Source organism: Branchiostoma floridae, chromosome 11 (assembly GCF_000003815.2).
Source record: "Branchiostoma floridae strain S238N-H82 chromosome 11, Bfl_VNyyK, whole genome shotgun sequence".
Classification (NCBI taxonomy): domain Eukaryota; kingdom Metazoa; phylum Chordata; class Leptocardii; order Amphioxiformes; family Branchiostomatidae; genus Branchiostoma; species Branchiostoma floridae.
In genome coordinates, this window is record NC_049989.1 from 5,173,031 (window position 1) to 5,182,477 (window position 9,447).

At 41.4% G+C, this 9,447-nt stretch overlaps 1 protein-coding gene across 2 annotated transcripts; it reads right to left on the reverse strand.

Annotated features, from left to right (window-relative positions):
- Nucleotides 1-249: 249 nt before the first annotated feature.
- Nucleotides 250-6,809, reverse strand: LOC118425611 (tetratricopeptide repeat protein 38-like). 2 transcript variants are annotated; one of them, XM_035834567.1, is made up of 13 exons: nt 6,669-6,809; nt 5,849-5,902; nt 5,609-5,686; nt 5,157-5,238; nt 4,741-4,906; nt 4,264-4,437; nt 3,883-3,958; nt 3,484-3,603; nt 2,970-3,135; nt 2,231-2,396; nt 1,983-2,136; nt 1,644-1,717; nt 250-1,239 (listed from the first exon to the last, which is right to left on the reverse strand). In XM_035834567.1, the coding sequence occupies exons 2-13, from the start codon at nt 5,873-5,875 to the stop codon at nt 1,155-1,157; spliced, it is 1,368 nt and encodes a 455-aa protein (XP_035690460.1). In that variant the 5' UTR covers nt 5,876-5,902; nt 6,669-6,809; the 3' UTR covers nt 250-1,154. The 2 variants fall into 2 exon arrangements, with proteins under 2 accessions (XP_035690460.1, XP_035690461.1); XM_035834568.1 differs by lacking the exon at nt 6,669-6,809 and adding an exon at nt 6,079-6,473.
- Nucleotides 6,810-9,447: the final 2,638 nt, after the last annotated feature.

The window sequence follows — 9,447 nt, forward strand, 5'->3', positions numbered from 1 at the left end:
GTTTGATATTAGGTGATGAGCAATTCAACCCACCGCGTTGGTAGGAGTAATCGAGTACTGGTCAGGCGGAACCATTCTTCCACAAGACAACCCAAGGGTAGAATTGCTGTACGTATGCTGATCGCGCTAGTCCAGGCTCCTATTCAAGTTCAGAAATTCAAGTATAAAATATCAGCAGACTACACACCCATTCTAGACAGCAATGTCTAATCTCATTTTGATACCGAAGTAACCAATATAATCGATGATTAATACTGTCCTTTCAATCACAGCCCTCTGAGTCCAGGGCCCTCCTTGCAATCAGATATGACTGTATCTAATATATCTAACTTAATTGTGTTCCTCTGAGAAAGACACTTCATTGTAACAAAATAGTTAATGAAAATTACAGGACAGCAATGCTGCATCTGAATCGGTAACGACTTTTCAATAGACAACAAGAGTGCAATGGTCTAAAGATATCTCTGCGATGTTTGTCGACATAACAGAGCACTTACACCTAAGATTACTTCAAGCTACAACTTATGATGAATCATTAACAACATTATTACAGGAAATATTCCTTGCTTACATCCGATAATCTGGTACTTTTCTTGCCATTTGATAAGAATGAATAATGCATCTACCTCTCGTACGCTTGGTAATGTTCCGGTTGGAACATTGGATGGTTGGGAGCATTAACTTTGTACATCACACAAGATAAATGAGGAAACATCAACCACTGATCCCATTCTGTCAACGCCTTCTTCTCTTTCATATTGAACTCAGCCATGTGTAGTCTCCAAGCAGACGTGTCATTTGGATGGCAAAAGAGAAAAATAGGGACAAATAAGTTACCATGGTATCTCTGTCAGTCTTTTGCAGTCTATCCCACCGGCCGGTCAGTTCACTCCTAGGCCAATTAATTCCTACTGGGCTTTTATTCCTAACTTGGCCACAGTCCCCTATTACTATTCGGCCAAGTGATACAAATACAAATACAACCACGGTAATCACCAACTGTACCAAAATGCCTCAATTCCCAGGGTTTTGGGAAAAATTATTTCATCTTATCAGGAACTAAGATTTAGTGATGTGCTTCTTCGTACAATAAACAAGCCCAAGAAAAGTCTGTGTAATCAACGTTTGTGAAGGACTCCCTATCTGGGTCGTCCTTAGACAGTTACAGATGCCGCTGCCATCATCCTGTCAGTCATTGGTGAGTTCTCCTTCAGTGCCTTCCTCTCGGCCAATAGGGCCCTGGAGTATAGATGGGTCTGTGTTATCATATCTTAGCTGAAGCAAGACTTAAGGCAATTAAAAATCCGCGCTTATAGAATTTGATTAGATTTACTTTCAATACTGTCTTAATCTAATTCTTTCCCTTTTAAGATATTTGTATATTGATGTAAATTAAGGGGCGTTTTTTGTAAGATCCGGACCAAAACATTCGATCGGGGATGATCTGAATATTCTGCCACCAGCTAAGTAATTACACCAGATTACCCAATTACGTTGAGACAGAGATAGAGATAGCTAGAGAAAGAGAAAGATATCTGGTAAAAGCCTAACCCAGCGGCACTGAAAAGTACACATACATGGGAAATATTGCAAGTAAGTGGTGTCCATGTAAACCTGATCATGAAACCTGATAATGAACAAACCTGGCTAACTGATGGTGCCGTGTCTCGGGTGACTTGATGGCGGCGTGGATCAGGAAGAGGTGGAACAAGTCCAGCTGGAAAAACATAATAGCGAAGCGAATAAATATATTTGAGGCCAAGCACACAAGTATTAGATTCTAATCAACACAACTACTTTCGGTAGTCATCCGCTCAAACAAAGCAAATGAAAAGACAAAGAACGAGACGGCTGAAAACAGTCCAAGGGCTTGTTCAAAATGTGGACCAAGAATCCATAGGGATGTTCACAGCTTGATGGCTAATCTGTTGATCAACTGTAACTGCACATGTTTGATTGCCAAAGATCGTATCTGTCCTCACCTGTGCCTTACTGCCTCCTATCGATCCCACCCGGTACCGCACGGGCGCCATGAGTTCCACAGCTCTGGCATAGTCGCCCTCATCATAAGCTACAAGAGCTTCACAAATAGGAACTCCTACCTCCCTAGCAACAGTAGACTGGGTACCCTCTTCACTGTAAAAAAACAAACAAAACAAATCTGTGTTAGTTTTGCTCATTGATTTGCGAGGAGTGATGGAAGACACAAAAATGCATAGTCTGCATGTACCTGACGAAACTTCTGAGAGACTCCATCATCTTCTTGGTGGAGTCCTGCTGCTTGGCCCCCAGGCAGGACAGAAGGAGGTGAACATCTTTGAAGACTGCGACTCGTTCTTCCAGGTCAGACTGGCACATTTGGTACGTGTCGTCCCATCTGTCTGCTACGTCCACTCCTGTACAGTGTCAGTGAGGAAGGGTCCGCGGTCGTCAATAGGTTGGTAGATTACTGGTTAACTAAGCTATATTTGCGTCCATCAAGGTTAGACATCCAGGTAGCGTGAGCTATATTTACACCACGAAAGAGCTAATACCTAGCCGGGTTTGTTAACGAGAAATACGATTCGTAACTAGGGACTATCACAGCTCCAATACGTAATTCGACCGGTTTGGACTTAATCAGTTCTTTCTCAAGAATCTTGTATATCGGTCTAAAGCGAGAAACAATTCTGACCACGGAGATCACAAAGCCGGCTTTGTGAACAAAGGAAAAATTGTTCTGACTACAGAAATCACCTCCAAAAAACATTGGATGACTCCCGTTTCTACATTTATTTGTTTAAAAAAAGTTTATTTCTAGTGATAAATGACCTTTCATACCAACAAATTGTGAGCACTCTTTCCTGAGCAATCACACCCCTGTCAAAGTTTGTAATTCATCTACAGAGACAGATATTTCGTAACCTCTCTGTTTAGTCTACAGTCCTGCTAGCATACAGGGCTGCCTGATGAATAAGGACTTTTCACACCTTCCATGTTGAGTCTGAAAAGAAGAGAACTGGTGTCCGTGATGAAAGCATCTTTCCTGCCCCTGTATTGGCTGTCAAAGATGTCAAGAGCTGCAGAATAGTCCCCTTTCTCCATGTGGTACAGCGCCCAGTGCCAGTAGCAATGACCCGCAAACAAGTTGCAGCTCTAGATCATATTTAATAAACCGTTTTTTGTTAAAATCATTCCCACATCTAACGAAGTATCCAGTGTATGAACGTATATGTATGACGAATACCTTATCTTAAAATGTTTATCACAAATGGATAGTTTCACAAGTCTATTCCTACAAACTTACTAAAAATTTCCACAAATGTTTATCCCACATGGATAGTTTCCCAAGTCTATTTCCACACAATTACTATACGTGTGACCGGATTATATCAAACGAGCTTAATTTGGCAGTTTGGGTGCCCATTCATGTGACTACTTTTAAGCGTGAAACCTAGCCTATCATAATCCTCTACCCCGGGCACATATTTACCGTATACTTACAGTCCAGTCTTGTAAGGTGTTTGATAAGAAGCTGATGCCTTCTTCCTGTTTTCCCTCCATCTCCAGGACATGGCACACAGCATGGGTAGCCCAGATGTCCCGCGGGTTCAGCTCAAGAGCCTTTCAAAAACAGCATAGTTTAATTCTGTGAGCCACTTTGACAGCGATTATTGTACCTTTGCTTTTACGTCCTGTCAAGGCTGCTGGCCTAGTTGAATCTGTAATATAATAAAATGCTGCACTTCTTAGCTTCGCAACGACTTAGTTTTTAAGTTTCGTACATTGTAGTCTAAATCGAGAATAGACGTAAGCGTTCTATTGACAGAGCAAGTTAGTATATAACCATATACTATAACGGCAGGCTATCATTTGTGATATTTCAAAAGCAGTAAATCTCACCTTTCTTGCCGATTTTTCAGCTTGACCGTAGAAGTTGGTTTCAACCAGCCCAAAGGCGTGCATTCCGTGCAGGTACCTGTTGTGGTCCGAACAAACAAAACGTGTCTTAGACGTCCATTACGATGTTGTCGGCCCAAAATAGATAGAAAGGAATACAGGCTAGGCTTCTGTGGATTCGACGTTGAGTGAACTGTGTTGTGGCTAGTATGGTACCTTATGTACGACACACGTCTAGCGAAATAATAGACGCAAAACAAGGACAACAACAACAACGTTTCCCCCTGGGTAATCATGTACATGTATAAGATTATTTTTCTACAGAAACAGTAACGTCTGCCAAGTACTATGCGTCCACCAAACAAAAACTACACATATACTCACCCATAAAGAGGCATGCTCGGCTTCCAGGCCGGCAGCACCCTTGCAGCCGAGTCCCTCAGCTGTGCGGAGTACCCGATGTCGTAATAGGAAGCCTGAGACAACTTCAGGGCAAGGATGTCTGTAGGATGTTCCACCAGAATGTTCTCCCAAACGTTACACGCACCAGGTATGTCTCTGAGGGTACAGCGTAGTCGTAGAACACAAATTATCTAAGTGTTACGTTTGTTGAAAATCAATCACAACAACGTTGTAGAATATATACCAAGGGAATGACAGCAGCAGTCAACAAGAAAAAACATATTCTCTTCACATTCTCCTGCACAGATTCGAACAGCGTCCTAGAACACCGCTCAGTTCGTAAATACGGACGGAGGAGTTTCTACGACGTGAATTCAGCTCTGCATAAGAGAATGTATCCTCTATTGTGTAGAGGGCTTTGATCGTTAAGAAGTCCTGAGATAAGGACATTGAATGTACCTTTCAGACAGAAGACGTATTGCCTCTACATGTTGCTTTTCTCGGGAGGTACAGTTGCCCCCCTGTCCTGATCTCACCAAGTCCTCCACATATTTCCTCAGCTTCTCGTCCCTTCTGATAGACTTCCCGCCAAGTTGGAACCAGCTGCTGACCACCTTGCCCATGACTTTTTGGAAATGATAAAATACAGAAACAACAAGATCTTGGTGACATATTTTTTGCCTCAACAACATCGTCTTCGAATCAGCATTTGCCACAAAAATCTCAGCGTATATAATATGACGATGTTTCATAAAGGATGTATAATCATTTCACAGAATAGTTGGGAAAACAATAAAGTTACGTTCCTGAGAAAACGGAATTATAATCTTGAACGAGGAAATAGGAAGAGCAGAGAGAAAGACCAAAGTATGTACCAAAGTCTGGGTCTGCTTGGTTCATCTTCTCCATAGCCCCCATCAGGCCCCCGACACTGGCATCATCGTACCATCCAATGTACTAAGGCAATGAAAAATGCGGTCATTGATGTTTATTAGAAATTACCGAGTTGGTTATCAGAGCATGTAAATTTTCATTTCTTATCAAAGTTTGTATTAAAAGTTGAGAGTTTACCTATTTAAAAATATAACTTGAAATCACATAAAAAATCACGGTCCATTGATCTTAGAATTTGGCCAAACCGTTAGCTCCTGCGTTTTTGTCAATGATCAAAGTTTGGTCAAAAATGTACTATAGTATTACGACACTACAACCTTTACCATAGGCCCAGCACTACGATATTAGGGGACCAACAAGCACGGGCCCAACATCCAGGTCCCTGTCCGCTTTACTTTTTGTTAGGCGCACTTTAGATCTGTAGCTTCAGTACCTGTGTAACAACAGCATCGTACATCTTACAGGCTTCATTACTCGTTGTCGAAAGCGGCAGTCCAATTTTGGACCACTCCTGGAAAAAGCAACCACATATTAACGTTACTAATTCCGTTTTCAAAATGACATCAAAACGAATTTGACGAATCAAAAGATAATTACAGTTTCAATGTTTCGGGGATCTAAAACGGCACGAGAATGACGACAATATTTAATGATATGTTAACTTTTTCCATACCTGACAATCCCTCCAGTGGCTGTGCATGATGTTGTACCGATCAGTCAGAAGACCCTGTGGAGAAATCTCACATTGACATCGATTGGACACATCTTAAGAACTTTAATTCTGCAAATAATAATCTTCACCATGGATAAGCAATCTAAGTTATAAAATATAATTGCCTTGATTTGCTCATCTAGTCTTGTCTTGATACACAAAGTATGGCTCAAAAAACATTGAATACCCACCGCGCTATTCTGCACTGTGCTCACGGCATTGTACTAGGCATTACTGTGTTGTGTTGCGTAAACAGTCAAAGGTTATGTGTCAAAGGTTGTGTGTTTACGGAAGGGGGTGTGCGAGTATTGACCTTACTTGTGTGGAAATGAATAAACCGCGGTATATTTGTAACTGAGTGCGGAACTGATGACGGCGAAGGCACTAGTTCACCAAGTGTGCTTAAGTAACACACTAACGGTTTATTGCGCAGGATATACATCCAAGCGTTCTGGAAACAACGTGCCCCTTGCAAGTCAACCATGCGATGTCCAACGTTTTAATCTGACAGTTGTGGACTTTGATCAAGCAACAAACTTTCGTGAAGGTTACCAACGTGACCTTGATGGTGTAAAGTATTTCCTGAATACCTGTTGTTGAGAACTGTAATTTAAACGAAACGATTGGCTGGCCTCAGGTGCAAGAAGCTGGCGAGGACAAGCATTACATGTATACAGTTGATATACACATGTACCCAAGTGCTTGGCACGCGTAATTAGACAGACACAGACATCTTTACATCGTTCTACTACTGACAGCGGCAAAGGAATGTTTCACTCACCTTCAAGGCTGAAGTTAAGCTTATACAGAGGACGGCTAATATGGAAACACCCCACTTCACTGACAGGCTTCCGCAAGTATCTCCACCACAAGGACGAACAGGTGGTCGGACAGCCTCATTTACATACACTACTGACTAGCCCCGCCCCTTGGCCGACATGCAGTCTACAAGCGAGACCCATATATACACGTGTACTCATGGAATGTCAAACATTTGTTGTCTAAGGAATTAGCTTTTTTTTAAGATCATCTAGGGAAATGTAGTCCCAAATCCTGTCTGCTAAATTTATATTTCGCAGTTTATATTTGGCAGAACGAAAGTCACTTTTATAGGTGACCTCTCGGTCACGTCATAACAGGTTATACCGTACGTGCCAGAAATAGTTTGTGGAAATGAATTATTCTTTGGCATAGCAGCCTTTTTAATATGGTGTATTAGTTCCTAAAGTAATAAGAAACTAGAGTTCGACAAACACATTCTCTTCGCCAAATAATCATGCCTTTATCAAGACTTTAACGTCTTATTCATGTATTACTACATAGTACCTACCCCAATAGCAAATGACTGCATGAACGTGTGTTCCTCACAAACCCACAAATGCTACCAAAAACATAACCGTCTCAGCGAACTGATGACAATGAAATTATGTACAATGTTGTGATATTTTCCAGCGCAACTTTCATAGTGTTTTGTTAAAATCAGTAGTCTCACCAGACTCCGGCCTGGTCGAATAGTACACAGATGACCTGGTATGATCCCTGGTCAATCAGAATTTCATGCTTTCAAGACATATCATCCCTGGTCAATCAGAATTTCATGCTTCCAATACAACTTGAGGGATTCTCTGCTTCCACTGGCTCTCTTGACCTAATTCTACTCTATTTTTAGACATCTATGGGCCGATTCAAGTCCTTTCAGGTAACTCCGTCAGAAGTATATTGCAACCATTAACGGGAGGGGTCCAAAGTCCGGTAGGGGTCCAAAGTCCGGTAGGATTTTAAAATCATTTTTGCGGAGATATGCATAAGTGTCTGCACATGATAAGTACAACTTGTTATGGACTAAACCTTGTTGTAAATATCTGAAAAGTCAGAGTATGTGTCCAAGTTGGTAATCCCCAACAGATAACGATTGAAAAAAGTACACATGTTTGACGCCTTCCGAGCATTCTGACGAGCGAACTTATCGAGAACATGGCCCGGGAAACTCTTAAATTATTCATCGTCAAATACGAAATGTGAAAAGATACCACCACAGATGAGAAGGATATCTATAAGACTTCCTAAAGAAGCACAGCTATTCCGTGTCTTTGCTTTTATAGTTGAATAATCGGAGCTAAATTATGCCGCATGTTCACGGCCCTGTCACCCCCGCCATCTTTGCCAATCACCTATGAAGGAAGCCGAGCGATGCTCAACACGATGGAGTTAGTCAACTCGTCAGTAGAGTGCCGATCATTCAAGAAAATCGATCCCTACCGACTAAAGAAATCCTGTAGTCATCTCTGCTGTTAAAAACGAGGTTAAAGCGGGAAATTAAGAAGCCGAAAGTGAAAAAGTGTAATCACAGGCAGATGTAAACAAATGTACCGCCATTTTCATTTTTGGCGACAGGTTGGTTTCGCCGTTAGAGGTAAACCTTGTAACTAAACGTATCTAAATATGCAGCGTAATTCAAAATATTGCATATATTTGTGACAAAAAATAGTATTGCAGAAGTTAAGTGTTATTTTGCATGCATAGGACGCTTAAAAAAATAGAGAGATGGCTTGGTTGCTAACTTATCGGAGTTTGGACCCCCTTTTTGGGTTAGAACGTTCTACTGAAACGCAAGTCAAAACTTGCCAATAGCTATCAAACTACAGTTCGGTAGTTGCTGCCGTTAAATGAAATGTATGTCTGCACAGCTTCAATCACAGTTATATGGTTGTTAACAAGATCTTGACTTGTTTTTGATGGGTTCTCAGTAAAATGTACGATGGCAAAAGCCATGCGCATTCACTTAGAACAGTAACCGGACATTGGATCCCCCCCGTTATAGTTTCCCTAAGTAATTATATTAAATACATAGTGATTTATATAATTAACATCTCATTATGTTGATAATCACCCAAAGTACCTACATACCAAAAACAAAGAATATCCATCAATCCCCTCAGGAGTTATCCATCTAAAAAGTTACGAACTATAAGACCCACTGCAGTTCCAAACAAGCTGCTAGGGGGCCCAAAATTACACCATTTACTCCTAGTCTCAACAGCTATCCACCACTTAAAATTCATGAACCTGGCACTTCTGGAAAATCGCTCACTTGCAGTACCAAAACAAGTCGCCAGGAAGCCCATTATCGAACTTGACCTTCCTTTCTGTGTCCCCTACCTATCAACGAAATATCATTAGCATCCATCAAGAACATCTCGAGTTATCTTGCATACAGACAAACGCACTTACATACAAAGCCAGCTACAGCACCATAGGTAAAAGCTAGCTAAACCATTCTCGCACATGAAAATCCTTTCCACAACCGCTACACACCTGCCAAATATCGTGGAAATCGCCCAGCTGCATTTTGACTTATGCTTTCGGAAACAAACCCCGAAAAAATACAAAGCTCGCTGCTGTACCGTAGGAAAACGCCAGGTAAACCGTTTTCGAAATAGGCATGCCTTTTGACAACCGCTACACACCTGCAAAAAATTAAAAAGTTCCATCCACAATTTCTCAACTTATATGTTGTTGACCTGCATACAGACCCAAGTCGGAAAAATCATACTCTATCG

Excerpts from the sequence above, each read along its gene's own strand:
- LOC118425611 (XM_035834567.1), bottom strand. The coding sequence starts at position 5,875 with ATGCACAGCCACTGGAGGGATTGTCAG. Across the intron at positions 5,239-5,608 it reads ACGATGCTGTTGTTACACAG|TACATTGGATGGTACGATGA; the intron begins GTACTGAAGCTA and ends TCATTGCCTTAG. Across the intron at positions 3,604-3,882 it reads CTGAAAAATCGGCAAGAAAG|GCTCTTGAGCTGAACCCGCG; the intron begins GTGAGATTTACT and ends TGTTTTTGAAAG.